At 40.3% G+C, this 17,661-nt stretch overlaps 2 protein-coding genes across 3 annotated transcripts; one reads left to right on the top strand and one right to left on the bottom strand.

Moving 5' to 3' along the window:
- Positions 1–413: 413 nt before the first annotated feature.
- Positions 414–6,163, top strand: zbtb39 (zinc finger and BTB domain containing 39). Of its 2 annotated transcripts, none has more exons than XM_065285300.2 (3): positions 414–566; positions 1,793–3,322; positions 3,405–6,163. In XM_065285300.2, exons 2-3 carry the CDS (start codon positions 1,826–1,828, stop codon positions 4,275–4,277), a joined length of 2,370 nt encoding a protein of 789 aa, XP_065141372.1. In that variant the 5' UTR covers positions 414–566; positions 1,793–1,825; the 3' UTR covers positions 4,278–6,163. The 2 variants fall into 2 exon arrangements, with proteins under 2 accessions (XP_065141372.1, XP_065141370.1); XM_065285298.2 differs by having other exon boundaries at positions 454–627.
- A 3,823-nt stretch (positions 6,164–9,986) lies between these two features.
- LOC135775238 (G-protein coupled receptor 182-like) lies at positions 9,987–14,356 on the bottom strand. The gene is made up of 2 exons (XM_065285301.2): positions 14,187–14,356; positions 9,987–11,373 (listed from the first exon to the last, which is right to left on the bottom strand). Exon 2 carries the CDS (start codon positions 11,368–11,370, stop codon positions 10,297–10,299), a length of 1,074 nt encoding a protein of 357 aa, XP_065141373.1. The 5' UTR covers positions 11,371–11,373; positions 14,187–14,356; the 3' UTR covers positions 9,987–10,296.
- Between the last annotated feature and the right edge of the window lie 3,305 nt (positions 14,357–17,661).

The following is a 17,661-nucleotide window of genomic DNA, read 5'->3' as shown; positions in this document are numbered from 1 at the left end:
AGATGAAGAACAGTATGTTGGCTTTTTCAAGCCAACATAATAATAATAAGATTAAGATGAAGAACAGTATGTTGGCTTTTTCAAGCCAACATAATTAATTACATTCCCATGATTTATGAAACCTGAATGCACATGTTCATGCATTATGCCTCTAAATGTTCGATTATTCACGCCAAACATAAAATAAAAAAATTAACTGAGTGTGTTTAACCATCTTGATTTGTTATAAATCAGCCTGAGGGAATTTGGATTAGTACTGAATTTTACAGTACTACTAATATTAAATCTATGGGAGGCGCTCTCTTACGGTTTGAGTTTGACACACTGGCTGTGTCTCAAAACCTAGTGTGATGCCTACCTAGACAGCATTTAAAGTAATCGGTAATTAAGGTAATGGGTGATCCTCCTGACACTGTCATGCTTCTATTAACACAAAAAAGATCTTAAAGCTTCTAAAATTTTCAACAAAACGACACACGTTCATGACGTACAAAATGCTGTCTAGGATGGCACCTCAGTAGTGATGTAACACAGCCCGTGTGTAGGAATATGAACGGCAGACTGAGGTAACAGGGTTCGATGCTATTTATCCATCCTTATCTGTCCAAAACCAACAAAACTCTATGAGTAAGACACTATTTACATCTAACGTTTATGCAGTAGGCGGTTTATGTGCACTATTGTGGAGACGCTATGAGTAATTTATTGTTTTTCGCTTAAGATTATGCTAATGTGCTAGTTAGCCAGACGCGCTAGTAGAATGCAATGACAAACAGTTAGCTAATGCTAAAGGTGGAAAAATGTAAACAAACCATAAAGCATTTAGCATATTGTGTCGTGCAGGGATTTTAAAGGAAATGTCAGAAATGTTAATATAAGCAATTGTGGTTGTGTGTTGTCTTTGTTAGGTTACCCGTTTTTTATTTTGCATAATTATTTTACATGCTGCATAAACTTAAAATTTGGGGTCACACAGCTTGGTATCATTTATTCAGAATATCTATATATGGATATTAAGTAGTATTTCAAAGTATTCAATAAATATAATGTATATATTCTCTCTCTCTCTCTCTAAATGTATACAATATATTTAATATTCAGTAAATACAACTGTATTTGTTTCTTAGTATAGTCACTCTTAATAATAATTATATTTATCTCTCAGTATATTCAATATATATACACACAATATAATCACAATATATGTTCAACATCTACACACAAACAATATTTTCAATATTAGGTATATACAGGACACTCTCTTTATTGCACTATATTTTTTATATATATGAAGAGTTATGTTCCAAAATGCAATAAATCCCTTTTGACTAATTTAGGTAAAAATTTGTTTTCTATACTATAAGTGACAATATAAAAACCACTAATTCTGTTAACTGATCATACTATACAATATTCAATACATACAATTTATTTCAACATTCACTATATACAATACATTCTCTCTTCATTCAATTTACTCAATTTTTTAAGGTAAGTGGTTGCAATCAAATTTTTTAAGCTACATTTAAACAAAAACAAAATTAGAAAAACAAAACAACAAACTTTTGTTTAAATGTAGCTTAATTAAATTGATTGTAACCACAAAATTTTAAATTGAATGAATAATTTTTTTCAGTGTATTTTTTCCTCTCAGTATATTCAGTACAATGTATTTCTCTCTTTCTCTCTTAGTATATTCTCTCCCACTTTAAATATATAATATTCAATATATACTGTATGTTCACAATTACGTACACAAAATGTCATTCGCCTTCTTTCTTTTGAATTTCAGTCGAATTCCTGGCTTTCTTCACAATCAGCAGGCATGAGGATCAGGCTGCAGGGCTCAGGCCATGCGGCCCGTCTCCTCTCCGAGCTCAACCGCTGTCGTCTGTCTCGTCTCCTGTGCGATGTGGTCATCCAGGTCGGAGGTCGTTCGTTCCCCGCTCATCGAGCGGTGCTGGCGTGTGCGTGCACACACTTTAATAGCCTCTTTTCCAGAGGTTCCCGAAACGGTAGCTTCCCCGCCAACTTCTCTTTGGACTTTGTCTCAGCCACCAATTTCGAGAAGGTATTGACTTTCATCTACACCGGTGAAATTTTCACAGACCTTATAGATGTCCGTGTGTTGTACGAACTGGCGGAACGGCTGGGAGTGAAGGAGCTGGTGAGCGCTTGCCATGCCACTTTTCCTGACCTGCAGAGCTCCAGTTCTGGAGACCAGGTGGGAGATGGAGACGTGGAGAGCGAAATGATGTCCGCCGCCACCATGGCTACGTCAGTCTGCTCATCCTCCGCAGCATCTTGTTCCTCACTGTCATCTCCGGCCGCTCCTACACCTGTCACACCATCTCCGGTTCCTCAAGGCAGGAATTTTAGAATAAACCGCACACACTCGGCTACTGTTTCGCTTTCCCAGTCTCCTAAAAATGAGCACCTGCATGTGCATCTGGGATACAGCCAGCTGGAGACCAACAAACCGAGCCCCTCGGATAGTAACCGTACCACAGACGCTCTTCCTGGTCTCACTCTCCAGCTTAAGACTGAGCGGGACGAAGAAGGAGATGGTGGAGGAAACATCTCGGTGGACCACCTTGTGGTTAATGGTAGCAAATCAACATTTGGGTCTCTTCCAGAAACCTGCTCCGTTCCTGACTCCTCAGCCCAGCTCGGAGGAGAAACATGCGCCCCTTCGTCGTCCTCCAGTGACCCTCTGGACAGTTTGCAGCTGGGGTCCGTCGCAGGCGGAGTAGAAGTCAAAGATGCGAGTTTCTTTGACGAAGATGATGCCAGGAAGAGGCACCACCTTGAGGAGGATCAAACCGAGTCTGGGGATCAATGGAGAGCACTTTCAGAAGACATCATTGAGCTGAGCGATGAAGAGGAGCACTTCATCGTGGAGGAAGAGGATGACGAAGACCTGATGTGTATTGAGAACGGCGAACATGGCTCTTTAGGCCAGCTGGCTCCATCGCAGCCATGCAAAGCTTGTGGAATGCTACTCCCTGCCGAAAATGGCATCATTCGGACTCACGCCGAGACGCACCTCTCCGAAACAGGTTCATGTCAGGTGTGTGGAGCCTCCTTCTCCGAGCGCGGGGCTGCTGTCACTCATGCCCTCACACACGTGGGTATCCTTCTGTTCTCGTGCGATGTCTGTGAGCAGCAGTTTCAGAGCGAAGCCATGCTGATTCACCACAGACGTCTGTCTGCGGTCAAATGCAGCCCTCAAAATCCTGAACAACTGAGCGGCGCCTCACAGAGACAAGGAGGGGAACTGCAATGTGCTGTTTGTGCTAAAGCCACTGCTAATGATTTTAAGGTTTGTGGCATAATTTCTTGGTTGTTGTTTTTGTTTTGTATTACCTACGCTGAGTCTTAACCTAGTGTTTTCTGTTTTTCAGGCTGTCCGGGAGCACGTTCAGAGTCACGTTTGCCTAAGGACACTACGCTGTGGAGTATGTCAGCTGTCCCAATCCTCTCGATGCGCCCTTTTGTGGCACACTTTAACGCACCTCTTTCCTATTTACACCTGTCCACAATGTAGCAGCCCCTTCCTGGAGAGTTCGCTGCTAGATCGCCACGTGGCCCTACACGCCGAGGAAGAGTCTTCTGCGAAACCGGACGCCAGCAGTCCGGAGACCAGCGGGGAAAGCCAAGGCGAGCTGCGCTGCTTCCTGTGTCCGCAGACCTTTCGCTCAGAAAACGCTTTCCATTACCATCTCACCGCACATTCGGGTGAGCTTCAGGGCCAGACGTGGCCGACCAAGCGCAAGGCAGACCAGCTCATGGAGTATTCCTCATCATCTTCCTCGCCTTTGGAGGCCGGCGGCTCGGGTAAAACCGCAAATGCAAGTTTCAGTGTGAACATGGGTTTCGGCGTTCAGGACAAAATGGTTCAGTTCACAAACGGCAACGTTTCCAGTGGTGCGGGCCTCAGGCAGAAATGGTACCGCTGCAGGTATTGCGGTAAGCACTTTGCACACTCGGGCGAGTTCACCTACCACCTCCGCATCCACACGGGTGAGAAACCCTATCAGTGTAAAGTATGCCTGCGCTTTTTCCGCGGCCGATCCACCATGATCTGCCACCTAAAGACACACTCGGGTGCCCTCATGTACCGCTGTACCGTCTGCGGCCTGTTCTTTTCCACGCTCAAGATGGTCTCCTCGCACATGGAGGTCCACAAAGACCAGCTACCACCCGATTTCAACATAGAGGAGACCTTTATGTATAATGACCACTCTAAAGAACCTGTCCCGAATATGGACGCCTGAACAGACGCCCTCCGAACGCTCCGCTACACTGTGCACCCAAATTTCCTTGCTGATGTTGTTCAGAAGAAGTGACTGTAGACTTAGAATGTAACTTAAGTGTTTAATGTGATTGATTGTTTGTTTATGTGGCATTGTGTACCGAAAGACCAAATTTAATGGAAAAGGTTATTTTAAAAATGTAGTGTTGTTATCTATCCACTAGATGGCAAACGAGATCTGTGTTACCTCTAAAAACTCTTCCTGCCGTTCTGACACACACGATAAGCTAAAAGTCTTTGGTTTCTCTAAAAAAGCACAACCTTTCTCTTATTCAGAGCAAGTGCGAGTTGAGATTTAACCGGGACTTGTCAGATAAGTCAATAAGTCAAGGGTATAAACATTTCCTGTTTTTAAATAAAGGTACTTTTCTTTTACAGAATAGGCAATATTTTTATAGTAGCATTGTGTATCACCTGACATAGATTATGTTAGAAATAGTAACTGGTTTATGAGAAGCAGTACATTTTGTTTGTATTGTTTGTTCCCCAGTTGGAGAGAGGATTTTGACTGAGGTGCTAATATATCAGTCAGTTCATACGACTGTCCCTAACCTGTTGATTTGGGACATACAAGTATTTGTTTTAAAGCAGCAGTGTTTTAGGCAAGATTATGTTTTGAAAACTTGTTCTGTGCCAATTTCCAAGCAACTTTACACACCTGAAAGATGCTCACTGTAAAAAATAAGTTGGTTTAACTTACTTTTTTTTAAAGGAGCATGCCAACTTTTTGGGATTTTAGCTTATTCACTGTATCGCCCAAAGTCCATACATACCTTTTTCATCTCTTTGCGTCCCATACCTCTGTCTGAAGCACCCACCGCTAGCCTAGCTTAGCACAAAGACTGGAAGTACATGGCTCCAGCTAGCATACTGCTTTAAATAAGTGACAAAATAACTGCAACATTTTCCTATTTATATGTTGTGATTTGTATAGTCACATTGTGTACAAATAACAAGGTCATGAGACACAGCCATCTTTTAACCAGATACATACTGGAAACTATATTTTCAGAAGGCTGCTTCTTGGGTGGATATTGGCGTTTTTTTTTTGTCACTTATTGGGAGCAGTATGCTAGCTGGCGCCATTTACTTCCAGTCTTTGTGCTACGCTAGGCTAGCGGTGGGTGTGTCATACAGAGTTACAGCATGCACGGAGATGAAAAAGGTACGTATCTAACTCTGGAGAGTACGGTGAAAAAGCTAAAGTCCCAAAAAGTCAGCGTGTTCCTTTAAGTTACCTGGTTGCCTTTATATTTTAAGTTAAAAAACAAAAATCTTAAAAACATATTTTACATATTACTAATATTTTTAAGTTGAATGAACTTTTTAAGGCAAACAGGTAACTTACTTTTTTAAGTTGAACCAACAAATCGTTCTTACAGTGTAATGGAAAAACTTACCATTTTAATGTCTTTTTAATCATTTTGTGTTCACTATAAAAATCTATTTGACAAATAAATGGATGCATCCATAACAGATGTAATTGATCAAGCCACAGTTTTATTTGCTGTGGGCATTTGAAGCCTTATTTCTCATGCAGCTCAGAATAATAAAGAATGAACAAAACATGGCCTTATAAACCGATTGAATCAACTTCATCTGTCAATCATAACTAGTTACGTTTCGAAAAATGAGGACTGATGTTGTGACTGCTAAATATGAGATCTTGATTCATGTTGAATATGAGATGAATGTCATTTTCATAGCACATTTCTTTTCAATATGAAATAGTTGCCTTATATTACTTATTTATGTGATTTATACATTTTGGCATCACTGTCAAACGTCTTTTCTCTTTTATCACAGCTGTACTTGTGTTCTGATTAAAAGTGGTACTCTAAACTTTAAGAGAGTTTTAAGTCTTTTAATTATTTTCTGATATCAACATAGATGGCTTTATTAAGTGCAAAAAATATCCAGAGATGGTTTTACATGTCCATTACAATCCTAGAATTTGCCCCCAGAATGAAATGGTCTGTTTTACCTTATTTGAAAGGGTCATGAATAATAATGTTGAGCTCTGCTTTAATTGGCTGTTTGTTAAAAATTGGTCTGCACCAGCATTAGCATCAGCTAAACCAGCAACAAACCAGCATTAGCACCAGCATCCCATGCTGGTCATACCAGCAAGACCAGCATATGTTGTGTTTTGGTGCTGGTATGCTTGTGACCAACAGCTAAACCAGCATCAAACCAGCATAATTCCCATGCTGGGTTTTATGCTGTTTTTTTTCAGCAGGGAGAGCTTATGTTTGAGCCTGGATCAGACGAAGATACAGAATTTGAGGAATAATCAGTTGTTTGGAGATTGTTAATGGATGGTTCTGAGTGGTAAGTTTGTGTTTTTTCAATATGGACCTGCAAAACGTAACGTCAATGGTACAACTTCAGCCCAAACGCTAGCATAGCATCCACTAGCATATATCGCGAACACAGCAGTAACCTTGTTTTAGCATTGTAATAACATTTGCAGCTAAAAAGTTTATATTAGTAACTGAGAGGTAGGCCTACTTACTTGGTGCCAAATGTATACATATCCAGTGGTGTTCTCAACGGAATATATTTCCATATACTCACTTTAAAAAGCGTGAGGAATCCTCACTGAGGATGCGTAACAACCTATTTTTTTACAGTCTATGGTAACAACAGCATCGTTCTGTGACACACTTTCATTAATACATTTAGATTTAAAGCACTGACCATTACTATGCGTCACTTTGGCGGGTTGAACTTCATATACAGTAGGCTGTTTATTTAGTGTGTTTTTGACTTCATGCCGAACTACGAGAAATCACAGCTGCGGCGCGGGAGTGACTGGAGAGCAGACTAGTTTGGCGCCACAAGAACTGATAGGCGAATGACATCAAAGTACCGCGAGAGCGATTTGAGAAATCACACGAAGAAGTCTGCTTTGAATCGCTCTCGCGGTACTCTGACATCACCAAGCGGTCTGCGTAGTGACAAATGAATCGGTCCTGCGCACAGTGTGAGAAGTGAACGTGGAGCAGTGCTGGAAGAGTCCGGAGAGTTATCTACACAACATTTAAATCATCAGTCCAGTTTATTACTTCATCTTGAGGTGAGTATCCAAATGTACTAAAATAAGGCCATGTTGACGTCCTGATGGTTTTTCATATGATCCACTAGCTTGCCGCCAGTACCTCTTTCAGCATGTTTTCTTGTGCTTCGCAGTGTTAAAACTTTATTTCTGTGTTCGTTTTATACGTTCAAGTTTTGAATCAAACTTCTGTGAGGTAATTCATGTCTACGTTGATGTTAATTTCAGATCCGCAAATTAATGATCATCATCTGCACTTGGTTTGGGTGTTTAATATTTGGCTACATGGTCTTGTAATAATTGTTAAATAAAAGCCTATTCTCATTCTTAGACACTGCTTGTATTAAAAATATGCTTTTTATATCAACGACCGTGAAAATTAGAGTTAATTTATGGTCATCATAAATGCGTATTTATTAAAACATTTAGGGGTTGTGTACACCAAAACTTTTACGCCCGTGGTCGGCGCATGTTTTCAATTGTTTCCAATGGAAGCTCGGCGTTTTTCAAATAAGCCAGCCGCAAGCGGGTTTTTTCCGCGCTGAAAACCGGCGCTCGGCGGTTTTTCCGCGCTCGGCGCTGAGCGTCGAAAGTTGAAAGAGATTCAACTTTGGGAGAAAAGCTCCGCTCGTCAATGTCAGTTCTCACACGGCCGCCCAATCACAGTGGAGGAGGGGCGGGACATTACCACAGCAACCAACCGGCTCGCAGCTGAAGTATCACAGCTATCAAAGCGCTCAGCTGAAGAAAGCTGGCACTCAGCTGAAAAACAGCTGGCATTCGGCGTCCTCAAGGCGTTTTCAGCCGCGTTTAAAAGTTTTGGTGTACACAACCCCTAAGGGGTTGTGTACACCAAAACTTTTACGCCCGCGGCCGGCGCATGTTTTCAATTGTTTCCAATGGAAGCTTGGCGTTTTTCAAATAAGCCAGCAGCTAGCGGGTTTTTTCCGCGCTGAAACCGGCGCTCTGCGGTTTTTCCGCGCTCGGCGCTGAGCGTCGAGAGTTGAAAGAGATTCAACTTTGGGAGAAAAGCTCCGCTCGTCAATGTCAGTTCTCACACAGCCGCCCAATCACAGTGGAGGAGGGGCGGGACATTGCCACAGCAACCAACCGGCTCGCAGCTGAAGTATCACAGCTATCAAAGCGCTCAGCTGAAGAAAGCTGGCACTCAGCTGAAAAACAGCTGGCATTTGGCGTCCTCAAGGCGTTTTCAGCCGCGTTTAAAAGTTTTGGTGTACACAGCCCCTAAGGGGTTGTGTACACCAAAACTTTTACGCCCGCGGCCGGCGCATGTTTTCAATTGTTTCCAATGGAAGCTTGGCGTTTTTCAAATAAGCCAGCAGCTAGCGGGTTTTTTCCGCGCTGAAACCGGCGCTCTGCGGTTTTTCCGCGCTCGGCGCTGAGCGTCGAGAGTTGAAAGAGATTCAACTTTGGGAGAAAAGCTCCGCTCGTCAATGTCAGTTCTCACACAGCCGCCCAATCACAGTGGAGGAGGGGCGGGACATTGCCACAGCAACCAACCGGCTCGCAGCTGAAGTATCACAGCTATCAAAGCGCTCAGCTGAAGAAAGCTGGCACTCAGCTGAAAAACAGCTGGCATTTGGCGTCCTCAAGGCGTTTTCAGCCGCGTTTAAAAGTTTTGGTGTACACAGCCCCTAAGGGGTTGTGTACACCAAAACTTTTACGCCCGCGGCCGGCGCATGTTTTCAATTGTTTCCAATGGAAGCTTGGCGTTTTTCAAATAAGCCAGCAGCTAGCGGGTTTTTTCCGCGCTGAAAACCGGTGCTCGACGGTTTTTCCGCGCTCGGCGCTGAGAGTCTAGAGTTGAAAGAGATTCAACTTTGGGAGAAAAGCTCCGCTCGTCAATGTCAGTTCTCACACGGCCGCCCAATCACAGTGGAGCAGGGGCGGGACATTACCACAGCAACCAACCGGCTTGCAGCTGAAGTATCACAGCTACCAAAGTGCTCAGCTGAAGAAAGCTGGCACTCAGCTGAAAAACAGCTGGCATTTGGCATCCTCAAGGCGTTTTCAGCCGCGTTTAAAAGTTTTGGTGTGTCCAGCCCCTAACACCATTAAATTACTCTGTACTGTATTACACAATGCACGTGTTAGCCATGGTGTGAGATTGTAAACAGTTTATTAAATTCTTCTGAGTGAATTTTGGCCACGAGTTAGATGTTGATTAACACTAAACCTTCAGTTTCCCCAGCTGAAAATGTGATTGGCTGTTAAAGTCTTTACTTGCTTATAATAGTGTGGTAGTGGTGCTTATGGGGTGTTGCTCTGGGACGAGTGAGAGGGAAAAATCACAGTGTATACTCATTACAAAAATCTAGACCTCGCCATTGTACATGCCTGTGTACCTAATAGCCATAAAGGCCTTTTCTTTAAAGGGTACTGCCTAGCTGGGTTACATATTTTGAGCATTTTTCACAGTGTACCCCTTTAATAGTTATGGGAACTTTTTAAAATATTTTTTTTAAACAAATGTTATTAATTTTCTACCACATCACTTACAATATGTACAAACAAACTGCTTTGCTCCAAGGCATTTTAACAGCATTAAATGTTTCGATTGAGTGTAAAGACATTCATGTAAGCAAATGAAAGTATTTTTGATAAACAAAACATTTAATATAGTCTTTGTACAAACACTGGTGTGTGGGTAAAGCTTTTATTACAAAGATCTGGGAGTTCCTAGAAGTGACCACAGGAACCAGTGGAAATGAAGCTTATGAAAGTTTGACATTGTTTCCTTCCTTGTACTGTTAACAATACTGAGGTGAGAAAAACAGGAGAAAATATCACTAGGCAACTGGCCAAAAACATCACCACAGCCATTTTAGAAGGACTTTTCTTTCATACAGTAGTTGCGCATTCATTCATCGTTCAGCAAAAACCTTACTTCTGAATCCCTCTCTTAAGCTCCAATGTCCGAGTGGCTTGTGCTGGCGTTACTGAGCTTTCGGTCTTTAACAGCAGTCGTGCCCGTGTTGTCAGCCACTGTGTTAGCCGGTGCACTCGCAGGCGCTGAAGAGATACGACTCATCATGGCGTTTATTAGGTTATTGCGGAAGCTCTTGCTGAGAAAGTTGTAGAGGATTGGATTGGCAAGGCAATGAAAGAGCGACAAGCATTTCACCACGCTAAATGAGAAGTACAACACCCCGACCGTGTTGCAGGAGAACAGGTGAGGATGCAGATCGTCCACCGTCAACATGATCATCACAAAGTGGTACGGCAACCAGCAAGTCACGAACACCAACGAGTACACGTGCACCAACCAAACATCCCGTCTGTTCTGGACGTCCGGGGCTGTGCGGACAGCTCGGGCAATCAGTATATTGCAGGTGATGATGACGGACCCCGGGCCCAGAAACTGGAAAATCAAGCAAAGGATAGAAATTGACGCATACCATTCCGTGTGGTTATTCTCGGGCATCATGTAGCAGCCCGGTTCATCCCATTCTAGCAGATCCATGTGAACGTTTTCCAACAAGGCCAGCACGAGGGACAGGAGCCAAATACTGGCAAAGAGCAGCCAGCGGCGTTTGTGGTGTGGCGGGAAGCAGGCGGGCGCATTGGGCCGGGTCAGGGACAGGTATCGCTCCAGGGTCATGAAGGCCAGAAATAAGGAGCTGCTGTAAAAGTTGATGACATACACAAGATGCGTGACCTTGCAAAGGAAATGACCCCACAGCCAAACCTTGTCTAAGGTCACCTCCATCATGAAGAAGGGCATGGTGAAGACCACCATCAGGTCAGACAGGCTCACGTTGATGATACAAAACAGCACGCCGTTGGCCGAGTGCCTTCGACGCCAGTTTACCCACACCACCAGGCTGTTCTCGGCCAACCCCATCACAAACAGCACCAGATAGAGGAGGAATAGAGCGATCCGGCGGTTTTCATCATTCAGGTGGATGGTGCATTCGTAAACGTACCATGGTGTGCCATTGTAGTCGAACGATGAATTGTGAAGATCACCTGACATGTTCTGCAAAGAAAGAAAAGTTGAACAAATGTTATGTTGAGGCATTATAAAAGTTTGTTTCAGCCCATAATTGGGTGAAATATGTATAAACCCAAACCCAACTTTTTAACCCAAAGGTTGGGTTTGACACAACCAGAGTTTGAAACAAGCTAGCATTTTTTTTTTGAGTAAAACTGTATGAGAGCTAAAAAAGTGATTTTTTTAATAATGGCAGCTTGTAAAATGCCACCAAAACTTTGACTTTGTACTTCTCTGAACATCCTAAGAGAAATATTTCACAAATACAGTACCATTCAAAAGGTTACATTTACATTTGGAAACTTATTGAGATGTTTCCAATGATCTTACAGTCGCTTTGGAGAATTTTTCAGATCAGAAATACATTTTTTAAACATTTGGTTCAACCTACACATCATGAAGTTTTGATGGGACTGACATGTTCACTGACGTAAAAATGTACTATTCAGAAATGAATTAAGGATTTTGAACAAGTTACACGCTATTGCAGGAAATCCACAATATTGTGCAGTTGGTACAAATTGTTCAGAGAAATGCATGCATTATTTTGCACATTTTAAGAATGATTCTAGAACTGCTCCAAAGCAACGGAGAAAAACTGTAAAAATCGTTTGTCTGAATGTGTGTTTAAATGTTTGACTTTAATAGACCAAACATATTCATTCCTTTCATTAGAAAACTAAAATTGTATTTAAAAAAAGTGAAACTTATGATCTTGACGTGTCTCCAACCCTGCTTCTGGTGAGCCACATGTCTTGCATATGTCAGTTCCAACCCTGCTCCAACACACCTGTCTGTAATTATCAAGCAACCCTGAACACATTAATTAGCTAAAATAACAAAAGGAAACCAAGGCACTCTTCTTAATTATAAAACCGCTTTAATAAAGGTGCTAGTTCATAATCGAACTTAAAAATACCACCAACATGTTTCGGCCTACATCTAGGCTGCTTCAGCTGTTTTTGGAGACCCCCTGATCTAGACCGAATATTGAAAATTGGCTAAAATATGAAAATAGAAATGTGAACTCAATCAATGCTGATTAAAATGCATTTTAGGGTAAAATCTTAAGAAGATTCTTGATCAAATGCGATGAGTAAGAATTTGCAGATTCTAGGCAAAGGGTGACTACACCGAAGATGATTAGAAGAGTTACACCGCACTCACAATCAATAAGGTGCAATAAAGTACAATAAAGTAGTCAATAAAAATAAAACGTCTGCACACTTAAATCCTTTTAGCAGCAGGATTTAATAACCTTTCCAAGCTTTCGGTCAAAAGACCATCTTCAGGGTACACCGAAGATGATAAAATATAACATACAGTAGTTTTGATTAACTTTGCATGCTTTTATCATTCTTAAAGTTACATTTGTGTTATTCTCTACTTTTGATGAGCTTACTATTATTCTCGAATGTGCAAGAAATATAAAGAATAAGTGTTTACAAATGTTAATGTATGTTTTGTGTTATAGGGGAGAACGGGGTCAAAAGTAACATGGGGCGAAAGTAACAAAACGATTTTCTCCGAGCCCTGATAACATTTGCATCCCAAATAAGACAGCATCTTAGGCACACAACCCTTGACAGAGCTGACAAATATCGCGTTTTCGACCATGGTAAGAAAATTTCTAAAGCAGTCATTTTTCCTTTTAATGCGTTGTGTTTCTGCTTTCATGTATTAAAGTACTGATCAATCTACAGGTTATTTAGTACTCTAACACATCCTGAAGTTTATTTAATAAAAACATGTGTAACACAAAAATCTATCTTGTTTTGTTGTGTTACTTTTAACTCACTTGTGTGTTACTTTCGTCCCTGTGGGTGGGGTCAAAAGTAACAATTCACTACTTATGCTTAAGTGAAATTATACTGAAGTCGTTTTACATTTTAACAAAATTCCACTTGGTATTGATAGACCACACTTGTGAGTTATTGACCACAGCAAAATATATCTCTGTCTAAAACATTACCTTTAAAAATGAAGTTTTTCAGAAAAATTATACTTTCACCCCCCGCTCTCCCCTTTATACATTTTTGCATTGCAGAACTTCTCAAATTACTACCTATTTTGGATCATTTACATTATGTTCCTCACTTTGAATAATACTAAATTATGTTAACCAAACATATCAAAGAACATTTACATAAGGACAGTGGTTCTCAATTTGGAGGGTGCGAGATGGTGCCCCACCCCCCAGTTTTATGGAATTTTAATAAAATACATTAATTTATCATAAATGAAACCTGGATGAAACGAAAAATTAGGTTACTAACCAACAGCACTACATTGTATTGTTAAATATGTTTAGTTAAATTTCGAAAAAGCACGCCAAAAATTTCGAGTGATTTGGAATTCATATTCACTAAATATGAAAATATGAAAAATGTATATTACACTTTACACTTTAAAAATCTTAATTTGTAGTTGGGTCAAATATAGACAAACTTAATATTTGGGTTCATTTCAACCCAAATTCGGGGATGTTTCAACTCAAATCCTGAGTTGTATTAACCCATAGTTAGGTAACAACAACCCAGCATAGGGTCATTTATAATCCAACAGTTGGGTTTGTCCATATTTAACCCAACTATGGGTTAGCAGAGATTTAATTTGTGCCATTTGTGCTATGCCCACACATTAACTGCCGAGAAAGCTTTTGAAGTCACTTTACTTTTAAATAATTTTTTCCTAAACCTCATCACTGTCTACAAAGATTTCATTCTAATCATAAAATTCAGATCAGGAAAGAGAAAAAATATTAGGGATAAATGCAAATAAAAGTTAAGGGTACTCACCTCGCACGTCTTAAGCAGATGAGACTTTTGGGGTTGACCCCTCTGAGAACCGTCCTGGAGAAAAAAGACCAAATGATTTGCTTTACTGGACCGCTGTGCAGGTTTTAGCCAAACGTCGGCTCGTGTGGCAAGTTAAGTTCTCTCTCTCTCTCAAACCCCAGTCTGCACTATCATCAGGTCCACAGGACATCCTCACAGGACAGGAGGGGGTTGAATCCAACAGGAAAACTTTGAAGAATCTTTTGATTGCAGATGGTATCGTGAATATAATCGGAGAGAATGTTTGTTTTTTGTTTGTATTGATGTAAACAATCTGTGGAGCCAAAAAGGAATTAAAGAGCTTGCATGAGGGTGTGGCGTAATAACTAAATGTGGATTATGCACAATCCCTCAGGTGTTTATGTTTCAGTGCATTCTTTTGCACAGATTGTGGAGAGCAATCGAGCCAATTCTGTGCAATGGTAAATCTTATTGTTGGCTCAAAACGGAACATTCAAACATGCAGGAGGAATTTTGTAAATGATTTATTGCCCAGAACCTTGCCAGTGCCATGCAGCTGTATTCTCTTACACAAGTCATATAATTCCATAACTGTATTTTCTATAACACCACAGTTTAAGTGCAGTTTATTGGAATAACGGAATAAATTGGAGTGCAATTATTTGGAATAACGAATTCAAAGAATCTGATGACAAAACTGATTCAATATAATTGAAAATCCTTGGAGAATAGCTCTGAAACTCTAAAAATGAACAAAAACATTTCGCTAGATTTTGCCTGATATGCTGAAATAACACAATCCTCAGCAGGACAATAGCAGGAAATGCTTTTGTGACTGAGGGGCAAGTGAGTGGCAGGCTGTATGAGAGAAGTAGGAAGCCAGCTATACATCAAATCCCAACATCTCCGATGGTCAGTTTACAACTACTCCAAAAACACGTAGTGCATGTCTAACAATGATAATTAATGAACAATTAAAAATTTAAAGGTCCTAAGCTGTCCCAGTTACAACTTTTGCATACCGTACCTTTTGTGCTTGTGTGTGGGGATTGAACAAATGTGATCTTACTTCTAAGATTTTACAATTTAATTATTTGGCAGATGCTTTGATCCAAAGGGACTTACAAGGCATATATTTTTATTAGTATGCGTGTTCCCTGGCTGTGTTCAAACCCATGAACTTTTTCCCTGCGAAAACAACGCTCTACAATTGAGCTATACGGGGCATTTTTATTAGAAAACCCAATGTCACATGGCTGAAAGCAAATCGTACAAAAACATTTGTGCTTTGTGATTTTGGGCTGTTGGTGAATAAACTTCTGTTCTGAACTTAATGTTCCCGCTCCTCCTTGTAGTACAAAAATTTGTCAGCAGTTTGCGAGACGACTGGGTTTTTTCAACACGCTCCCCATTGTTAAGGCTCCATCATTTCATCAGTGGAACAGGAAAGAGTTTGTCAGCAAAATTGTGGCTTCTGGAAAATGCGAGAGGCTCTGGACCTCACTGCAATGACCCCAATTCTAATCACTGTCAGAAAAAATTATCAAAATATGTAATGCAGCTGATGCTGGGGTTGTACCCTTTCAAAGAGTACACCTTTGCACCCCCCCCAAAGAAAATTTATGACAAAAAACTGTTCTAAAACTTTACATTTTAATTAAACAAAACTTTAAATTATACAAAGTAGTGCTGCCTTATTTTTTTTTAGGTTTAATTTCACAGAATTCATGATAAACTAATGTATTTTATAAAAATGTCATAAAACTGGGGCCCCCCTGGCACCATCTCGCGGCCCCCCTGGGGGCCCTGGACCCCAGTTTGAGAACCACTGCCTTATACAGTATAAGAATGTTTTTAAAGGGTACTGACCCAAGCTGGGGTACATATTTTGACTATTTTCTACAGCGTACCCCTTTAATTGTAAAAGAAACATTTTAAAAGAAATGTTTGTTGTAGTGTTATCACTTATCCATTACAATATGCTCCAAGGCATTTAAACAGCATAGATGTTTCGATTGAGTGTAGACATTCATGTTAGCAAACAAAAGTATTTTTATTATACAAAACAATATCTTTGTACAAACACTGGTGTATGGGTAAGCTTTTATTACAAAGATCTAGGAGTTCCTAGAAGGGACCACAGGAACCAGTGGAAATGAAGCTTATGAAAGTTTGACATTGTTTCCTTCCTTGTACTCTTAACAATACTGAGGTGAGAAAAACAGGAGACAATATGACTAGTTACCAGGCAACTGGCCAAAATTGCCTTAACAAGGCCGTTTTAGAGGGACTTTTATTTCCTGCAGTAGTAGCGCATTCATTCATCATTCAGAAAAAAATGTACTTATGAATTCCCTTCCCCTTAAAGTCTCCCTGTAGTCAAGAATTCTATAGGTTAAAACTCATATTTGAGCATCATAATAGCAAATGTAACATTTTTACCTGTCACAGTAATTTCTTCATGCTTTAAAACATCATGAATGGAACTCTACACGCTTGCCTCATTTAATATACATGGCTCTATGAATATGCTAATTACTCCCCGCCTCTACTAAGTTTTAGAAGTTTTATTAGTTGAACAGCTGTGTTGTCTATAATTCTATCTGGATTCCCCAAAAAACAGTATTACAACATCTGTTTTGAAAGTTTAAATGATCAATTGATAATGGTAATTTCTGTGCCTCTCTTTTTATTGATTTATCTAAGGCTTTTGACATGGTGGACCATGACATACTGTTGCATAGATTGAAAAGTGTGTTGGTTTATCAAGTTATATCATTTCCAGGTTTAAAAATGATTAAAGTGGAAGAACTTATTGTGTACAAATTGAAAGTTGTCTATCTGGTTCATTGGTGACTGCTAAAGGTGTTCCCCAAGGATCCGTGTTGGGGCCCCTTTTATTCACTATTATGAAAGATAAGATGTTAACCTCCATTTTTATGCAGAAGACACTGTCATGTATTGTAGTGCTTTTTCTGGGCAGCAAGCTCTGTGTAAACTTCAGTTATCTTTTGATGTCATTCATTCACGGCTTTCCAATTTAAAGCTTGTTCTGAATAGTATGTTCTAAATATATGTTATTCTCGGGATCAAAAAAACTCAAAGGTAATTTGATCTCTCTTCAGACTCTACAAGGTTCAATGATTGAATTAGTTAAAGAGTACAAATACCTTGGCATCATTGTTGATGATGTTTTATCGTTTGGCTCTCATATTACTCAACTTAAGCAAAAAATGAAAACTAAGCTTGGGTTCTATTTTTGGAACAAATGCATTTTGATGGTCATTTAAAGGTAGGGTAACAGATTTGATCCTGAAACATTTTAAGCTATGCTGGTTAAAAGTCTCCTCACATTCTGATAGCAATCACTGTGTTAAGTTGTTTAAATGTATTTGTAAAAATGTATGTCATCTGTGAAAGGCGTAGGACCAAAAAATGTTCAACAAATTATAGATTTCAGTCCGAACAGACGTTT

Source organism: Paramisgurnus dabryanus, chromosome 21 (genome assembly GCF_030506205.2).
Source record: "Paramisgurnus dabryanus chromosome 21, PD_genome_1.1, whole genome shotgun sequence".
In the NCBI taxonomy this organism is placed as follows: domain Eukaryota; kingdom Metazoa; phylum Chordata; class Actinopteri; order Cypriniformes; family Cobitidae; genus Paramisgurnus; species Paramisgurnus dabryanus.
Note: the sequence above shows the minus strand (reverse complement) of the source record. Positions and strands in the feature narration are given on the sequence as shown.